This window comes from Lepidochelys kempii, chromosome 1 (assembly GCF_965140285.1).
Source record: "Lepidochelys kempii isolate rLepKem1 chromosome 1, rLepKem1.hap1, whole genome shotgun sequence".
Classification (NCBI taxonomy): domain Eukaryota; kingdom Metazoa; phylum Chordata; order Testudines; family Cheloniidae; genus Lepidochelys; species Lepidochelys kempii.
In genome coordinates, this window is record NC_136380.1 from 331,298,283 (window position 1) to 331,318,211 (window position 19,929).

The window sequence follows — 19,929 nt, forward strand, 5'->3', positions numbered from 1 at the left end:
GTGCCCGAGGCAAGCAACAGCTGGGTTCGTTGCCCGGTATGCGTCGCGCCAATGACCACAATGGAGTGGAGACGCAGAGTGATTTATTTGAAGCGTCAAAGAGGGCGCAGGGAGACTAAGCTGTCTCAAATCCTGCAGCCGTGCAGAAAATTCCAGTATACATTTTATACCTTTGCCTACTTCACTACACAAGCTTATGCAACCAATTACCTGTTGCCCCATACAATACCGTAGCCAATCAGTTAAAGCAGCCAGTTGTGTTTTTCCTCAGTAGCATTGCCCGAGTCTTGCCTTATTTGGTCCTATTTGTTACTGGTTTTTGCTAAACATTTCTGCCTTATCTATCTGTTTCCCAGGCCGAAGCTGGTCTTGGCTGGTGAGCCGTGTGCAAACCTGTCTGTTTGCGTGCTAGCTTCCTTAGAGTTATGCAGGGTCACAGAAAGTTCAAGGAGCAAAGGGGCCTTAGTTTATCTGGCCTAGAGCAAGAGGGCTTCATTGACATTCGTGGTCTTCCACCCTCCCGAGTTACCTAGTGTACTGCTCACTGTCACCAACAACTCCCTCCTTTGAGACTACTCAACAAGCTTGCAACTGAGTTTTCTCATATTCCCTGGACAATAAGTGATTAAGTGCTGAGGAGTTAGAATCCTCAACAAGAGGATATAATGGGGTTTCTGTGGAGCGGGAGGCACATATCTTGTATATGAGTGCTTTACAACAGGCAAGAAAGGGGAGAATGATAATACACAACACGGCACCTGTGACCAGAAGACGAACAATGCCTCCCCCCAGGTCGGGCAGCCATCCCCAGAGTGAGTCAAAGATAGTGGGCTCTCTTTCCTGGGCTTTCCACTGGTTAAGGGCCTGTTCGGCTGACAGGATGTGCTTGTTAATATCCTGTGAATTTTCTGGGACATACGTACAGCATTCATTCCCAATCAGGGCACACACCCAGCCCTGTGCAGCCAAAAGGTAATCTAGGGCTTGGCGGTTTTGCAGGGACAACAACCGGAGTTGATAAAGTTCCTTGCTGAGGCTCCTCTCTATGGCCAAGGTATCATTGGTGAACTTGGTGAGGAATACAGAGAGCTGGTGATAGAGCTTGGCCAATCTACCCACACCATATGCTGGGAGAAGGATCATACCGAATCTATCTTTCTCACTAATGGGTTCGGGGGCATACAGGGACTGCTGGTGCCAGCGCCGGCCCGATGGGAGGTGGGCCATGACCCGAAGGGAGTGGCGTTTGCTTTTATCCACCCATCACAGAGGTCTGACCAGTTGTGGGGTTGCCCTCCAAGGGAAGCTGGCTGCATGATAGGGGATCTGGGAACATATCCAGCAGTTGGAAAGATTAAATTCCCGGGAAAAGGCGGTTTTGAGGGCCTCATAGGTATTTACATTCAAATTAACGGTTCCCATCCATCCCTTCTTTAGAGAGAGAGATGGGGAATACCAGGCAAATGACACCCACTATGAGGGACCTCATGATATATATGCCCTTGTAGCCCTCCCCCCCGTGCTTATGTCTTTTTAAACAATAATTTGAGTCCAAGATTGTCGGAGGGTGACATGGTGACGGGCTGCACGGTCCACTGTTCTGCTGGTGGAGGAGCAGGCACCACCTTCAGGCGAGAGTGATGGATCCAGTTTTTGTGTCCCTCGACCTTTGCCGCCGTGTGGGAAACCAGCAGGACGGTGTGGGGTCCCTTCCACTTCTCTTGGAGGGGCTCATCCTTCCAGGTACGAACCAGCACGGAGTCACCTGGCTGCAAGGAGTGGACAGGGGAATCCAATGGAAGAGGCTGGAAGTCTTTGGTATACCTGTGGAGAGAAGAGAGAACAGGAGACAGAGAGCACATAAACTGAGATAAAAAACCACATCCTATTTCCCACTCCCCTGCCAGAACCGGTGTCCCATTCATAGGCCATGCCCTTCCAAACATAAATTTCAAAGGGACTAAGCCCTAATCTACCCTTCGGGAGAGCGCGGACGCGGAACAGGACAAGGGGTAGAGCATTGGGCCATCGCAGGGAGGCTTCTTGGCACACTTTTGAGAGGTGTCGCTTAAGGGTTTGATTGGTGCGTTCCACTACACCACTGGCCTGCGGTCTCCATGGCATATGGAGTTTCCAAGGGATCTGTAAGGCATCTGAGATGTTTTGAACGATCTTTGATGTGATGTGCGTCTCATTGTCAGATTCCATCCACTGGGGGAGTCCGAAGCGGTGAATAATTTCCCTAACGAGCTTGAGGGCCACTGTTTTGGCAGTGCAATTACGGCACGGGAAGGCTTCAGGCCATCCGCTGAATTGGTCCACCAAGACGAGGAGATATCTGAACCCTTGAGTTCGGGGAAACTCAGTGAAATCTATTTGCCACACCAGTCCGGGGCCTGGAGTGGGTTCCAGGGTAGCTGGTGTTACTGGATGTACTGGCCAAGGGTTATTCTTTTGGCAGACTAAACAGTCAGCTTGTATCTGGGTAGCCAGCGGTCGGAGTCCAGAAGTTAAGAAGTATTTTCCCATTAGCTGGATAAGGGCCTCTCTGCCGGCGTGAGTGGTTTGGTGTAGCTGCTGCAGTACTGGCCGGATCAGGCCCTTCGGTCAGAGGATCTTCCCTTCCGGGGAATGAAGCCATCCCTCTTTGTCCTGAAGACTGAGTTTGTCAGCTAGTTTCCTCTCTTCCCCAGAGTACTGAGGGGTTGGAAGCTCCCCCATTGATGGGATAAGGGTATGCATGTGGGCATCCTCAGCTGCCGGTGGAGTCGAGGTGGCGGCATGCTTGGCTTCTCTGTTTGCCCTGGCATTGCCCCTGGCCACATCTTGATTTTCCCTTTGATGGGCTCTACAGTGCACCACAGCTAGTTCTGAGGGGAGTTGTACAGCTTCTAGGAGCCGGAAAATTTGGGGCCCATACTTGACTGGGGAGCCTTGGGCTGTTAGCATTCCCCTTTGCTTCCACAGGCCAGCATGAGCATGCAGCACCCCAAAACCATACTTTGAATAAGTGAAAATGTTGACCCGCTTTCCCTTTGACAATTCGAGTGCACGGGTCAGGGCTACTAGCTCAGCCAGCTGGGCAGAGGTCCCGGTGGGCAACCTCTTGGCCTCTACGGTATCATGGAGGGTCACGACAGCATAACCCGCCCTCCTTTGCCCCTCCATGACAATGCTGCTACCATCAGTGTAACACTCATAATCTGCATTTGGGAGCAGCTGATCCTTCAAGTCCTGGCGGCTGGAGCATTGGGCATCTATGATCTCTAAACAGTCGTGTTCCTGTTCCTCTGTTTCTGGCAAGAGGGTGGCTGGGTTAAGGGTGGGGCAAGACTGCAAGGTGACCTCGGGGTTCTCTAACAGCTTAGCCTGATACCGAGCAATCCGAGCCTGGGTGAGCCAGAGCCCACCCTTGGTGTCTAGCAGGGCTCGGACCATATGGGGAGTATAGATTTGCATAACCCCTCCCAATGTTAGCTTCTCGGCTTCCTCAAGTACTAGGGCAGTAGCTGCGAGCGCCCGTAAACATGCTGACCAACCCTTTGCAACCTGATCCAGTTACTTAGAAAAATAAGCCACGGGACATTTCCAGGTCCCCAACAACTGGGTTAGCACTCCCAGGGCCACCCCTTTTCGTTCATGTATATACAATTGAAATGGCTTTGAGAGATCCGGCAGACCCAGGGCTGGAGCTTCCATCAGCTTCCTTTTTAGGATTTTAAATGCCCTGTCGGCTTCTGGGGACCAGTGAAAGGGGTTGTGATCTGTTCCCTTGACACAGTCATATAACGGTTTAGACCATAGTCCAAACTCTGGGATCCAGATCCTGCAGAAGCCCACCATACCCAGAAAAGCCCTGAGCCGTTTACAAGTGCTTGGGGTAGAGACTTGACAGATAGCTTCCTTTCTTTCGCTTGAAAGCTGACGCTCCCCTTGCCTTAGCTGTAACCTGATTCCGCTCCACCTCAGACAACAGGGTTCTCAGGAGGATATTACAGTTGTCCCAGTCCGGCTTGTGATCCTTAGAGTTATGCAGGGTCACAGAAAGTTCAAGGAGCAAAGGGGCCTTAGTTTATCTGGACCTAGAGCAAGAGGGCTTCATTGACACTCATGGTCTTCCACTCTCCCGAGTTACCTAGTGTAGTGCCCAGTGTCACCAACAGGTTCAAATGGCACAATCTATATTTAATATTAATAAACATAATATGCAAATTTCAGTGTTTTTAAATTTCAATAGAAAACCTGACCTCTGAGTAAAGGTTATACAAACTGGGCATGTTTAGTCTTGAGAAAAGAAGACTGAGGGGGGACCTAGTAACAGGCTTCTAATATGTTAAGGGCTGTTATAAAGAAGATTGTGATCAACTGTTCTCCATGTGCACTGAAGGCAGTACAAGAAGTAATAGACTTAATCTGCAGCACAGGAGACTTAGGTATTTGGACGAACTTTCTAACTATAAGGATACTTAGGGACTAGAAATGGTTACAAAGGGAGGTTGTGCAATCCCCACCACTGGAGATTTTTATGGACAGATTAAATAACCACTTAATAGGGATGGCCTAAGTATACTTTGTCCTGCCTCAGCATGGGGGGATTAGTTTAGATCAGTGGTTCTCAAAGCCAGTCCACTGCTTGTTCAGGGAAAGCCCCTGGCGGGCTGGACCGCGCCCCTTGGCCTGCGCCGCTTCCCGCAGCCCCCATTGACTTGGAGCAGCGAACCTCAGTCAGTGGGAGCCGCAATTGGCCGAACCTGCGGACGTGGCAGGTAAACAAACCGGTCTGGCCCACCAGGGGCTTTCCCTGAACAAGCGGCAGACGAGCTTTGAGAACCACTGGCTTAGATGACCTCTCAAGGTCCCTTCCAGCCCTACATTTCTATAATTTTAAGATTAATAAACAGAATATGCACAGTTTAGTGCATCCTCCCTTGGACATTTTGGTGAGGTTAACAAGTCACCACTGTTTTCCATCTGAGATGGGATTCTGTGCTGCACCTCTTACAGCTGTAGCACAGAACTTGCAGAGAGCAGGGAGAGGTCCCAAGCTACCCTTAAGATACCTTTGTATCCTCTTGATCCTGGGCTGTGTTGGGGACTGAAGTGACCCCAAGTGTAACTGAGTTATGGCAGCCTCCCTTGGTTGTCTTATGATCTGTAATATGCCTGGAATGCCTGGAATTTCTGCAACATGCTCCCAACTCACCCCTATGCCAGGGCTTAAAAGGGGGTCTCAAAGGGAAGTCTTTTTGCTGTCTTCTGCAGTGCCTATGTCGCAGGAATCCTCCCCCAGCTAGAACTGGCACATTTAGGGCCCTTTATACAGCTCTGGCCCTTTTACCATGTGTAAATAGGCCAGAGCAGGGTGTGAGAGGCTCAACCATTGTGTCTTTTTGGATTTCAGGATTTCTCTCCCTTCTAATGTCTTTTGTGGGGAATATCCCCTTCACTCTACATATGCCTGGAGAAACAAGGCAAAATGGTTTCTGTGGACCATCTTGAACATATTGAGCAGACTCTGCCAATCAGGAAACCTGAAAAAATGTCATTGTAATTCAATATCTGAAAGTGCACCACCAAAAAGTTGCACTGAAAATTTCAGACACAGAAAAGAATGTTTTACTCAACTTTGGCAACGTTTTTGCTAACAAGAAAAATTGTTCATGAGTTGTCAAATTCACATCAGATGTGTGTCTACTAGGTATTCAAATCTAGTGACATTTATGAATGTGATGTTTACTGTGAAGGACCATGCCCAAAGGAGAAATTCAAATGTGACTAAAAGTGAAATAATCATGATTTGACTTAACACTTAACTATAAACTTTTTTAAAAAAATGTCTAATTCTCCTAGCAGTGGCATCTCATTCCTGTTCTGCTGTGACAAACCTAAACGCATAATTATGTGACATCAAGACTGCCATTATAGCCCTGCAGAAGCTCAGGTTAATATTTTTAGATAATTACAAGTTTTTGAGAAGCATACTTATTAATTTAATAATTATTTATTTTGTAGGGGCTAAGAAATATCTTATCCCTCTTGCTTACTTGGGGCATTCAGCACACCAAATCATGATTATTTCATTTTCAGTTCAGGTTGTATGGGAATGTTGGGGAATGGGGCCTTCTTTGGTATGATTTTTCATATTATATCATAATAAAAAGCCTTTTCAAAACATATGCATTATACTACAAGAAATCCATTTACTGGAGCAGCTATGGCCTGATACCATAACTCTTCTAGAGTCCTCATATCTATGACATCTCAGACCATTGCTCCCTGGAGTCTCAATAACTGAGAGATGACCAGTGTGACTTGTGGGGAACCGGACGTTTTTTCTGAAAGGTTAATTTAAAATAAGTTAAGCATCAAATTGCCCCTCTATCTCTTATTTCTGGCATTTAAAAATACTTTAACTGCAAATATTTTGCCAGAAATTATCTGTAAGGATTACTGGATTGCATAGTATGCTCACACAAAACTGATTCTCCTCTCCATTAGTGTAATTAGAATTAATTCCACAGAAGTAAACAGAAGCTGCACTATGTATCTGAGGGCAGAATCAAGCCCTACATTATAAGGCATTCACCCAGCTCTTCTATCTAACACTGTTACTCTTCTGCAACACATTAAATTTTATTTTCACTGAAATCTCCACGGCACTGATAGTAATTACTTGCATCCATTGCATTCTTATCAGTATATTCAAATTATTATACTGTCCAGTTGCCTGCTCAGTCTACTAACATTATCCAGCTATGATACTATAAAATTTACAAACCACATGTTGTTTAGTGCTTTTGGCTGCAACAAAAATTCTGGTTTGCATTAAATGTAGATGGGCAAGTTGATGATATCGATTTGATGAAGTCTGTAGTGGAAAAGCCATCCCTACAGAGGTGTTACATTTAACATCTGGATGCTTTTTTTCACCAATGAAATTAATGTACTGGGACAGGACTCTCAACTGGTTTATTATCATCTGAAGCAACTCCTGACTATTTTATGTTTTTATTAGCTACATTCCTGCACTGGTTATGTTACAAATGTTGGCATGAATTTTAATTTCCAACAGTAGTATAATTTTCTAAGGCATGCAATGACTTATTGTGTCTACTTAAATAGGAGAGTAAATTATTTACAAAGACCTTCAAGACCATTTTAATTTACCATCTCTTGGTGGGAGTCCAACTACAAATATATTACTAGGTGGTGTGCTCACAGTTAAATAGTGGCTTCTTGGGCCCAGATCCACAAATGGGAGCTAGGTGTTGGACAAGTGTCACAATACCTAACTTTTAGGTACCTATACAATCACAGGAAGAGCACGGCTATCCACAAAGCCTGAGTTAGGAACCCATGCTCCTATACAATGAAAGGGGAGAGATAGGCACCTTAGAATGCCATGCACTAAGCCAGCACACTAGGCAGGGAGCCACCTAAACTAGTCAGTAGGGGATGCTGGTGAGAGGGGGATGATAAGCCACATCCTTCTCATGGAGTTTGGTGCCTAAGTCTGGGTTGCAGGGAGGCATCTATCTCTGCGTGTGATTCATGAACCAGGGAAAGATAAGCATTTGGCTGCCTAAATTTTGTCTGGGGCCCAATCAGAGGCTGTCTAACTTCACATGCTGCTGCTGCTACTGACTACCCTATGAAATATACTAATGTGGGTCTCCCTCAGTCTCTCCTATTGAAGTTTTTTCCAGTTTAATTAAATAATTGAATGACTAAATATTAATTGGGTCAGAGAGAGTTAGAATTACTCTGTAGCCCCGGGGTTAGGGAACTTACCTTAGACGTAGCAAACTCTTGTTCAAATCCCTTCGCATCAGGCAGAGGGATTTGCATCAGGGGTCTCCCACTTCCCAGGTGATTAACCTAACTACTGGGCTAAAGGTTAGAAGGAATGACTCCCTTCCTCTCTTCTCCCCTGTCTTGGGTAGAGTTAAGTAGCCTCAGTGCATGCCTATTGGAGAGGATCCCACACACAAGTTAAGCAGATGAACACTGGTCTTTCCCCTGGTTCATGAATTACTCTAGGGCCTAGGTGGGAGACAGGGGTCTGGGCACCTAGTGGGAGATAGCAGTGCACACGCTCAGAGGTAGAAACACAGGCGCCAAGGAATTTTTACTGCAAAGATAGGTGCTGAGTGACTTTAAGCACCTATGGGGTTAGGCGGCAGCCGAGCAGCAATTTTATGGATTGCAGTCGTGTCTAAAAATGGGACTTAGGCCCCTACGTACCTTGTACTTCCCACCCATATAAGCTATTGAGAACTGAGGACAACTCATTCTGTCAGGCCTGGTACATCTGTTATATATAACAAATGCCACAAGTCTACCTAAAAGTGAGTTAAAGTCAATATGGAAAATGCCAATTAAAGAAAAACAAAATCCATCATTTATATGTGGTAGTTTGGGGTCTAGAATGAGGCCCAATTATGCATCCATTGGAGTCAATGGAAACTGAACTGGGGCCTCAGTTCTCCAGGCAGGGATTATCTTTGTGTTAGGTGTTTGTACAGGGCATAGCAGTATGTGGTTCTAGCCTACGATTCGGATCCCTAGGCACTGTGGTTCAAATGATAAATAATAATGGAGTGTTACAGCTACAAAAATGCCAGGCAATGGAGAACTGGGATCAAAAGTCTCATCCAATCAAACTAATTGCATACTTGCTAAGTGTAAAGTGTGATGTTACTAACATAACCTGTGACTGTATAGATCATTGGTGGAACCAAGGTCCTTTAATGGCACCAAATCTTGTATAAAGGGGGTCAAATAAGGTGTCTAGGACAAAGTTATGGTTTGCTGGTTATGATTATTCTATCAGTATGCATGTATCATTTTTGTATTTAAAGTGATAAGTATCAGCTCTATACTGTCTGTATTTCAAACCTGTGCTGTGCTTCTGGGTGACACCCCAGACAATTTGGCATCAGCACTATCTAGCCTGCTTGATGGCCCATTAAGGACCATCAGCTACACAACTGACCCACTGAGCGAAGGTAGATACACCTTGTGACTCAGCAAGGTATGCAGGGACCTGCCTATGGACAGAACTCTAAGGTTTTTCTATGCCATGTGCAGGATAGCATGTCTTTGGAACAAAGAAAGCAGAGACCACATGGCAAGAGACTATAAAAGGCTGATGCATCTCCTCCACCTTGTCTTCAATCCTACTTCTTGCCTCTGGAGGGACTTTGCTACAAACTGAAGCTCTGAACAAAGGACTGAATGACCCTTCCCAGCTGTGGATGTACTCCAGAGACTTGATTTGAACCTGCAGTTTATTCTAACCACTGCTACAAGCCTAAACCAAGAACTTTGCCATTACTGTATGTAATTAATTCCATTTAACCAATTCTAGCTCTCATCTATATCTTTTTCCTTCTATGATTAAACCCTTAGATTTTTAGATTCTAAAGAATTGGCAACTGTGTGATTAGTGGGTAAAATCTAACTTGTATATTGACCTGAGTCTGGGACTTGGTCCTTTCGGATCGAGAGAACCTTTTTTCTTTTACTGGCGTATTCGTTTTCATAACCATTCATCCCCATAATGAGTGGCACTGGTGGTGATACTGGGAAACTGGAGTGTCTAAGGGAATTGCTTGTGTGACTTATGGTTAGCCAGTGGGGTAAAACCAAAGTCTTCTCTGTTTCGCTGGTTTGGTTTGCGTCGGGGTGCAAAGGAACCTCAGCCTTGGGCTGTAACTGCCCAGCTATAAGCAATTTGTCCTGAACTGGTATTCTCAGTTGGGTCCCATGAAAACCAGCATCGTTACATAAGGGGACTATTGTCCCCTTACTAAAACTCGGTGGGGGTGTTTTGGTTGGTTAGCTCCCAGTACCAAAAGAAAGGGGAAGGGTCAGCGGGAAATCAGGACTCTGAGGCTGACAAACCCCAGGAACAATGGGGAGAGGCCAATGCTCCAGGTTAGCCTGGCCTCCCTGTCAATCAGGCTGATCAGAGAGTCAGGAGGTTGGGGGGTTCCCGTCCTCCCTGTGAGCTGGAATTGCCTGGGTCAGACAGAGTGGGGCCGAGCTAAGGAGAAAGCAAGGGCCCAAGCTGAGCTGGGGAGAAGAGCCGTGCCAGATCCAGAGGGGCCAGAAAAGAAGCCCAGGAAGCAGGTCCAAACTGGGAGCAGAGTCACAGAAGCAGCCCACAGACCAGACCTGTCCTGGGAGCAGAGCTGCAGCAACCAGAGCCAGAGGGGCCAGAGAAGCAGCCCAGGGAGCAGCAGCAGCCATGCTGAGGCAGAGTAGAACTAGAGATGGAGCTGGAGCAGTCCAGAGCTGAGTGCAGTGAGCAGCTGGGGAGAGTAAGGGGGACCCGGGGCAGTGGGCCCAGCGCAGGGAGATGCCCTCAGCCATGAGGCCTTGCAGGCCAGACTTGAAGGGGGATCATAACCCTGACAGGGCGGGGTCAACGCTGGGAAGAAGGGTCCTGCCACCTAGAGCCTGAGGGTGTGTGGTTATCGCCAGAGCAAGTGTCTGACCTGCAGCATCCCTGCAGCACAGCCAGGCCCTGAGAAGGGGCCTGAAACTTGTGAGGAACAGACTGAACTTTCTTTGCATTCCAGAGATGCTGTTTGTGATGTCCCTGTGCCACAGAGCGGGATTATGTGTTTTCCTTTAACCTTTTCCATTTTTTCCTTATTTTTTTAAATCGATTGCTGTTTAATAAATTGTATTTGCTTTGAACTGTATGTAATGATCAGTGGGTCAGGGAAGTGTCCAGTGTGGAGAGAGCACCCCGGAGTGGGAACACCCTAGCCCCTGCCCTAAGTGACCACAACAAGGTTGGGGGTCAAGCTCTCCGGGAATCCGAGTCCAGTCTTGTTTGGATTACGAGGACTCTGCCACACAGGAGAGTGGAAGGGGAGCCCTTGAGGTCAGGCAGGGCTCTGGGTAAAGGAAGTGGGAGTGAGGACTCAGATCCTTTTGCTAGCCCACTTCACCGCCGTACTGTATAAGCCAGGAAAGTTCCCCACAATAGCGGGACCATTTCCCTGCTCACCTAAAGGTTAGATACTGCAACCATTACGCATGTTGGAAACACTTCCGTGGGTTTTCCCATGAAATTCAATGAGACTATTTGGCTGAGTGGTCACCAACAAGGGTTGCACAGTTTAGCCCTATATATAAGATACATGGATCATAATGTGACCCTTCTCCTATGTGTCATCGACAGCAACAATGTCTGGATTCAAATAGCTAGGGATGTCTCTTACAACTAACAAACCCCACCAGCTCAAACCCTCAACCAGAATTTCTGGGGTCACTACATACTTTCCTTGGGGGTTCTTAATAGGCAATAATCCTCCACTCACAGGCAGTGAATCGATGTAATAAACATTTAAAAGCTTAGTTGGGGAAAAGGAAACAGCATCAACTAAGGAAAACACAACTACACTATATCAATAATAAAACACTTTCCCATGGCAGTAGTCCATTAATTCTGTTCCCTGCCTGCTGGTGTCAACATCCAAGAGGCAAATGTCCCTTTACCACATCACTTCTCACTTTCCCATCACTGAACCCCACTTTCTGTTCGGTGTAAGTGGGTAGCATGGCTCCAGAGTCCTGAGATGCACTTGATCAGGCCTGTCCCAAATCCCTCAGGTCTGCCTGGTTGTGTCCTGCAATTCCATCATCTAACCCAGCTATAGTAGTTTCAGCTTTATTCAGTAGCTTGATAGGAGGGGCCATATTGGAGTTCACTCAGCTCCATCCTCCCTGGGCCCCAAGGAAGGGGGTTAAACCTCTGAAAGCCACAGAATTCCTGTACTACATCCTATGTACCTCAGGCCCACTGGCTTCCATGATTCCATCTTATTCCCTATTGTCTGCTGCCCCAGTCCCTCCCTCAGGGAGAGGAGAAAGTGGTAAAATAGCTCCACATACCAAAGAGAGTAGCTGTCCTCTATCTGCTTCCTCCAGTCCTTTGCTCCATCTCACTTGCAAAACCCAGGCTTTTGCACATGTGGGAAAAGGGGGGGGATGATGCTGTGGAGATGAAATTCTTCATTTCTGTATACTCTAAATTTTATAACAAATCCCTGTCCCAAGGGGAATGACCTGTCCTACTGTCAAAATTTGAACCACTGCGATGAAGAACACTACAAACATGCTGCGATTCTCAGCTCAAAAGGAGTAAGTTAAAAGTGATTGAATTCAGAATTACTTTTCTTAAATTAGTAGATATGTACAAAGGAACTGGGTTATTTTACAAAAGCTCATCTGGAATTTCATACACATCATTTTTGCAATCCCTCAAATAGCCAACCTAGTGACCCAAATCCCCCTGATTTTATTTCATGGCCACCATTCCTCCATCTATTTTAATCTACTTTAAGGATCACTGTTGTAGCATTATTCACCCGCTTCATTCTTGGAAATGAGTAAATTATGCAGCTGCTCCCAAAACTCTCTGGTTTGAGAAATGAGACTGACACTAGGTCTCCCAGATGGCAGTGCAGAAGCCACAGTAGACCATTGTTTATTTTGATACGTAATAACACTAATAAATAGCAGAGCTAGTAAAAAGTTGTTCATTTTTTAAATGAAAAATAGCTTTGGGGAGATGGTGGTTGGGGGAAGGTGCCAGAAGTGAACCAAAACTGAGCATGGAAAGCACATGTGGCTGGAAGAGGTGGCAACTGATTGGGGTGGGAGGAGCAGGGCAGGAAGCAGATTCTTGTGATGAAGGAGGATGAGGAGAGCTGCATCTTCCCTTTATGCTGCTAATTATACACTTGAGATTTATGACTTCTGGCCCAGGAAGCTGTTTCCTGCTGCTGGTTAACCGAACCATTTTTCTTCAAATTTGGCTTCATTTTCTTTGCTGAGTGATGACTTAAATCATGCCAAATTTGAAATGTTACGTTCAGTTTGAGAGTTTAAGGTATTTTAATGGGGAATAATTTCTTCACTAAAAAATGAAATTTTTTCAACCATAATTTGATACCAGCTAAACTTAAAAAAAAAAAAACAAACAAATACCCTTCAATTGAAGTCAGTTGTGGACATTTTCACAGAGGGGATTTTTTTAGTCTGTGAATATCGGAAGGAACTGCAAGTTTCTCATCTTTAACTATACAATAGTGTTCACTGTTCCCAAGAGAGAACGTGACATCTTCTTCAGTAACAGTGGTTCTTTGAGCTGTGTTGTCCAAATCAGTTCTGTTTCTGGTGCATGTGCACCCCGCATACAGGAGCCCAGGTTCTTTTGGGCAAGCTCAACTGGGCCCACGCCCTTGCACCCCATCTGCCCTCCCCTGCACCCCAGGGCCTAAATAGCAGGGGCCCCAGAATGGCTGCAACTGGGAGAGGGTGCCATGGTGGCAAGGAAGCAGGAGGAGTGCAGTCCAGGTACCGTGAACCACAGTTACTGCTTAGGGTTGCCATCTTTCTAATGGCTAGTAACTGGATTCCCAAGGCCCCACCTCTGCTCCGCGTCTTTCCGCCGAGGCCTGTCCCTGTTGCTCATGCCTCTTCCCCCTCCGGTCTCTGAATCATCTAGATATCCCTTCACCCCTTGGACTCCCCCGGGACCCTCTGCTCCAGGGCTGGGACTGGAGCTGCTGCAGCTTGACAAGGAGCCTGCCTGCTGGTAGGAGGCAGCCCTGGCTGAGCAGGGGCTGGAAAGGGTTAATGACCCAGCACCTCCCCATGCCCTGTGGTAACTGGACTTCTGATGCCCTTCAGCACATGTGACCAGAGACGGCCAAGTCCCCTTTTTGACCGGACTTTCCGTTCCAAAACTGGGCACCAGGCAACCTTAAATGGCAGCCAGAGCCCCCAGAACGAATTGTCTGGGTGAAACCCAGACGGGCTGCGCGGCAGCCGTATGCCGGGTAGGTCAGTCCTGCGCCCAGTCACCCCCCGGGCCAACTCCTGCCATGGCGCTGCAACCACGGGAGCCAGCCTCATCATGAGAGAAGTTCCACCCCCTAGCGAATTTGAGCCCTCTGATTGGCTAACGCCCCCGTTTCTGGGGCAGACTAACCAATCAGAGCTGCTGCAGCCAGAGCTCCCTGTCCCCTCTTTGTCACAGGAGAGAAGCGGCAGCTACGGGGCCCGCCCTCCCTCCTCTCCTTCTCTCAGCAAGGGGGCGACAGGGCGGTTCCTGGCGCCTCCTCGCTCCCTTTTAAACGAGTTTCATGACTTTTGAGCCCCTGGGGATTACTGTAGAACTCCTGCGCGCCCCCCGCAAGGCGCTCGGTCGCGGTTGGCTGATGCACTCCCCTGACCGGCCTAGCCGCACTGAACGGGTGGGCCGGGCTTACTTTCCCCAGCCAACGGGCGGACTCACCCGCTCCTGTTGGTACAGTCTTGAATGGGTGACTCCTCCCTTCAGTAAGACTGGTACAGTCTGGTACTACAACCGTTGAAATTCGAAACTCCCTCAACTCTGGTCTCTGGTTTCCCCGTTAACAGAATTTTTATTAAAAACGGTCGGCCCGGTGACGTCACGCAGACGCAGCGTGGACTGGGAGAGGTGGTTTGCCCTTTTCCACCCTCCCCCCATTTTTCATCTGGGTTTCTTACCCCCCCTTCTTTTCCATCCCCCTCACCCCTGTTTCGCCACAAGCTTTCTTTATCCCGAGCAGCCGTGCGCACGCGCACTGCCTTCCCCTAGAGCGAGCAAGACTGAACGCGAGCGAGCGGCTCGCGCTCCCTCACGCGAGGTGTTTGGCGCGCGCGCGCTGGTGGGGAGCGCGAGAGACAGGCGGCGCCTCGGGAGCTGAGCAGCATCACTGGGCTGAGGGAGCTCGGGGAGAGGGAAGCGGGTCCCTGCTCTCGGGACCGTTGGCTCAACTCACGCCCAGACAGAAACGGCTCTGAGCCTTGTCTGGTCAGCGTCGTCCCCCCCACATCCCGGTGCGCGCGTGTGGGGGTGAACTCTGTCACCTGAGCGCCTCCACAGGGGGGCTTCTGGGCGGGGATCGTTAAGCACCTACCGCCCCCCAAGATGGGCTGCACGCTGAGCGCGGAGGACAAGGCGGCGGTGGAGCGGAGCAAGATGATCGACAGGAACCTGCGGGAGGATGGCGAGAAGGCGGCCAGGGAGGTCAAGCTGCTCCTCCTAGGTAAGGGACCGGGCTGCTGCACTTCCCGGCCCGTGGGCCCGGTGCCCCCGGGCCGCTGCTCTGTGCCTGCCCGCCCTGGGCTCCTCGGGGCAGGGATCCTGCTTCGCCTGTGCGCTGGTGGCAGCCGGTGACTCCCTCCCCGGGGCCTGGCACGGTTCCGGGTAACACTCCTGAGCGCCCGCTGCCGAGGGCGAGACGTGGCGTGTGGCACCTTGGAGATGTCACTGCCCCGTGTGGGGATCCCTCACGAACGGGACCGTGGATGTTCTTGTGGCCGCCATGCCTCATAAGTTCTCGGGGAGTGGGGATGGGGAAGGCAGCCTCTCCCGAAGAGCGGCGCGCTTGGCCTCTACTGGCTCGTGGAAGAATTTACGGAAATTGGAATGATCAGTGTTGTAATGTAGCCAGCACCCTGGGGTTGGACGATTTTTACTTTAACGCTTGCCCCCTGTAGACATGCCCACACGTTTCACACTCGCCTTTTGAAACAGCACACGTTAAAGGAACACACAAAAGGGTACTACTTTTACACTCCCTATGTTCTGCTTCCAGGAGGAACACTTATTTTGACTATACTTTAAATATCTATCTTAAAATCACCTTTTGTGATTGGGTTTTTTTGCAATGCGTAATTAAATGAATCACTATATATTTGTCTTCTGCATTCATACAGTTGTGGCAGTAGTTTGTTAGTCCTTTCCATGATGATTTGGGGTTGGGGTTTTTTTTGACATATTTTTAACAGTGTTTGGGGAATGTGGGGATGTATAAATCAGGAAGTTTAAGAGGTTTTAAAAAATCGGAAGTGAACATTTAAAATCCTTCACTTAAGTAAATGTTACATAATCCTTAGTTACCAGCAGAAGATACTTTTAAAATTAATGAGGGAAGTGAGATTTGCACCACACTATTATTGTGAGGTATCTTGTATTATATATTTTAAAAGTACAAACTGAACAGGGATATATTAACCCACATATGCAAACTCAGTGAACTGCATGGTTTTTCTGCCTTTTAGAAGCTGCACTAGTAGTTGATGGTAATTTCAAAAGGAAAAGTTTTCTGATTTTTCCCAGGAAATGTTAACTGCCAGAATAATACTCTGATATATATTTTTGCACAGGAAACAATTCTTCTTCTTTTCTATTCTAACGTCTAAAATGGCACATTGGATATCTGTTGCACAGGAAACTTAAGTTCTCTCCTGGATAGGTGTAGAGGTGAAACAAGCTTTGTATGGAGAAAAACAAATGTAGTCCTACACTGCATTCATGCACTTGACATTTTTCTTATGAAGGAAACAACTGATTTTTTTTTTCAGAATATCAGGCCTGTCTGGTTAGTGCAATGCTTCCTCAGCCATTGATTGATTGTAGCATGAAAGGTTAAAAGTATGTCAGTGTTAAAAGTGTAGACATTCTAGTGTTTCTGTTCCTGAAGGTGATAGAAACTGATCATTTTATTATTATGGTAGTGCCTACAAACTCCAACCGAAATAATTTTTTTAAGCATTTTACTATTTTCTGTGAAGTTTTAATTTGTGCAGTTCTAGTATGCACAAATATTTGCATGACATCCATAGACGCACACTTTGAACATACCCTTTTAAAAGCATGATTTTTAGATAATTGTATTTTCACTTTTGTATTTCACAATTAATAAAGTCCTCTCCGCAACTGTTTCTCCTTAATTAAAAGTTTCACAAATTCAGGGTTTGTAATATAGGAAAATACATAGACTTCTGTACAGTTTTCATGCAGTCCCAGTGTATATAGCTTATCTGCTCATACCAATACATTTTGAGAATAGCATAACCCAGGAGTTGAAAGCTTGCTTCAGTTAAAATGGGCTGTGAAAATCAGAGAGAGAATTTTTATTGGGGCTGGATCCTAAAGTAGTTGTGCAGGAAGAACCCATTGAAAATAATTGGACTAAGATTTTACATAATTAAGGACAGCATGAACAGGCCCATAATTCAGAGAATACCTCTTGACCTATTTGTGTGGCTCATACTGCACCAAAGTTGGTTTGTTTCTCCTGGTGTTTTTTCTTGCTACATAAGAATGGCCATACTGGGTTAGACCAAAGGTCCATCTAGCCCAGTATCCTGTCTTCTGACAGTGGCTAATGTTAGGTGCCCCAAAGGGAATGAACAGATCAGGTAATGATCGAGTGATCTATCTCCTGTCATGCATTCCCAGGTTCTGGCAAACAGAGGTTAGGGACACCATCCCTGCCGATCCTGCCTAATAGCTATTGATGGCTCATCCATGAACTTATCTAGTTCTTTTTTGAACCATGTTATAGTCTTGGCCTTCACAGCATCCTCTGGCAAGGAGTTCCACAGGTTGACTGTGCGTTGGGTGACGAAATACTTCCTTTTGTTTGTTTTAAACCTGCTGCCTATTAATTTCATTCAGTGACCCCTAGTTCTTATGTAATGAGAAGGAGTAAATAGTGCTTCCTTATTTACTTTCTCTATACCAGTCATGATTTTATAGACCTCTATCAGATTCCCCCCCCCCTTAGTCATCTCTTTTCCAAGCTGAAAAGTCCCAGTCTTATTAATCTCTCCTCATAAGGAAGCCATTCCATACCTCTAATCATTTTTGTTTTCCTTTTCTGAACCTTCTGCCATTCCAGTATACGTTTTTGGAGATGGGATGACCACATCTGCATACAGTATTCAAGATGTGGGTGTACCATGGATTTATATAGAAGCAATATAATATTTTGTTTTCTTATCTATCCCCTTCTTAATGATTCCCAACATTCTGTTCACTTTTTTGACTGCCGCTGCACACTGAGTGGATGTTTACAGAGAACAATCCACAATGACTCCAAGATTTCTTTCTTGAGTGATAACAGCTAATTTAGATGCCATCATTTTATATGTATAGTTGGGACTATGTTTTCCAATGTGCGGTACTTTGCTACTATATAGACCTATCTGTCTACCCCAAATGATTAGTTGTTGAGACAAAATGACTAGAGTCTACAAAAACTATTTTTGTTTTAGTACCGTGACTTGAGTGTTTCTTGTTGGGTCTTGTGCTAACACATATTCAAATGCTAGGTGTTATACATATTGAAAATAGTAGTATTTCCATCTTTTTTTCATTATATAAGAGCAGAAATTGCACCGGTTAAACTAAAAGTGTGATGTTAAACTGATTTAAGGTAACTTTTTGTGTGGACTGTCTCTCATTGGGTTTGAACCTGATTTATCTTCCCAATGTTAAATAACAACTGAGTTTAAATGTTGTCTAAACACAAAGTTGCACTGGTTTAGCTAAATCAGTTTAACATCACACCTTTTAGTCAAGCCAGTGCAACTAAGCTAGGTCTTAGAAAGTGGTCCCCAAACTTTTATGTTGTGCCCCACCCCTTATCTGTAATGGAATCTGTCCACGCCAGGGGGCTGGGAGAAAAGCTGCTGCTTGGCCAGGGCCGGAGCTGAGGCTAGGACTGTGTCGGGGAGCAGAGCTGGGACTGGGTGCAGGACCGTGCTGTGGTTGGGGGAGGGTCTGGGAACGGAGTTGGGTTTGTGGTGGTGCTCCGGGCTTTGCTGTGCGGAGGAACGTTCGGGGCACACCCCCTTAAGGGTGTGCCTTAGAGACTGTAGGTTGTGGTAATTTATTCTTGATTTTTTTATCTTTTCGAGTCAAAATATATTCGTCTTAAAGTATTGTTTTACTTGGATAATTTTGTATCCTATATAGTGTTGTTGTCCCACCGTCTTAGGGGTGATCTTTCAACAATTAGAGATCTTTAGGGTATACAATCTCTGATGTACATTTTGTAAAATTTATTACTGAATTTTAGTAAATAAAGCTGGCAAATGCCCATAGTTTTCTTGAGGAAACTTGAAAATTAAAAAAAAATTACTATGAAATTTTTTGTTTTTCATACAAGAGGTGAAAAACATTCAGTTTCTGACAATTGAAAACTTCTAACAAAGTTTTTTTGTTATCTACTTTTTGGTTGAAAAAACAGACATTCATTTTGATCAAAAAACTTTTTCCAACAAAAAAGCCGAGTGAATCAACACAGAGCGGTTGCATGGGATACCTTACAATGGCGCAACTTAGGTCTCTAGTGTAGACATAACCTAAGGTGTTTTTTTTTCCCAAACTTTCTAATATTCAGAACTTTATCGGATTTTTTTTTTAAATATGTGACTGCAGCGTATGAATTTGTTGTTTAGCTGGGTTGGATGTTAACTGTAGTACACTTCTAACTTTCTTTTAACCTTAATTTAAGTTTCTTTATCTTACTGTTGGAGAGACAAGGTGTGTGAGAATCTTTTATTGAACCAACTTCTGTTGGTGAGAGACAGACTTCAAGCTTACACAGAACTGTTCTTCAGGTCTTGGTTTGATGTTAATGTTACCTCACCCACTTTGTCTCTCTAATCTCTTGGGACCAACACAGCTGGGGCAACACTATATACGATCTTAGTGTTTAGCACACAGTGGTGTAATGTGTTCCCATCAGAAGGGAGTAGAGAACTTAATTGATAGCTTGGAGACCTGAAGTTGTCATCAAGAAAGCTTTGTCCCTGGACTTTTCAGTATTTATTGTCAGGCTTTGTTTAGACTAACCTTGTTACAACATGATCGAAGATAGCAGTTGACCCTATGTTGAACTGTGACCAGGAATAAGCACTTGTGGTGGTGGGGAACAGTAGATGAGATTGTCAGAAATGTAAGCAAGTGTTGAATAATGTAAGGTCTTGACAGTGAGGACAAGAATTTTGAATTTATTACACAGGCAAATGGGAAATCAGTGAAATGACTCAAAATAAGGGTGACATGGTTGAGCTGAAATA

General features: G+C 46.1%; 1 protein-coding gene and 1 long non-coding RNA gene across 3 annotated transcripts in view; one reads left to right on the forward strand and one right to left on the reverse strand.

Annotated features, from left to right (window-relative positions):
• Positions 1-73: 73 nt before the first annotated feature.
• Positions 74-15,467, reverse strand: LOC140905382 (uncharacterized). 2 transcript variants are annotated; one of them, XR_012156839.1, is made up of 3 exons: positions 14,970-15,467; positions 11,911-12,012; positions 74-1,824 (listed from the first exon to the last, which is right to left on the reverse strand). It is a non-coding gene; the product is annotated as an uncharacterized LOC140905382 (long non-coding RNA). The 2 variants fall into 2 exon arrangements; XR_012156840.1 differs by lacking the exon at positions 14,970-15,467 and adding an exon at positions 14,321-14,546.
• The window catches only part of GNAI1 (G protein subunit alpha i1), a 69,988-nt gene continuing 64,688 nt past the window's right edge, over positions 14,630-19,929 (forward strand). Inside the window, exon 1 of the mRNA XM_073328619.2 lies at positions 14,630-15,098. Within this exon, the coding sequence (XP_073184720.1) occupies positions 14,981-15,098 (118 nt within the window). The 5' untranslated portion in view covers positions 14,630-14,980. The remainder of the gene's footprint in view (positions 15,099-19,929) is intronic.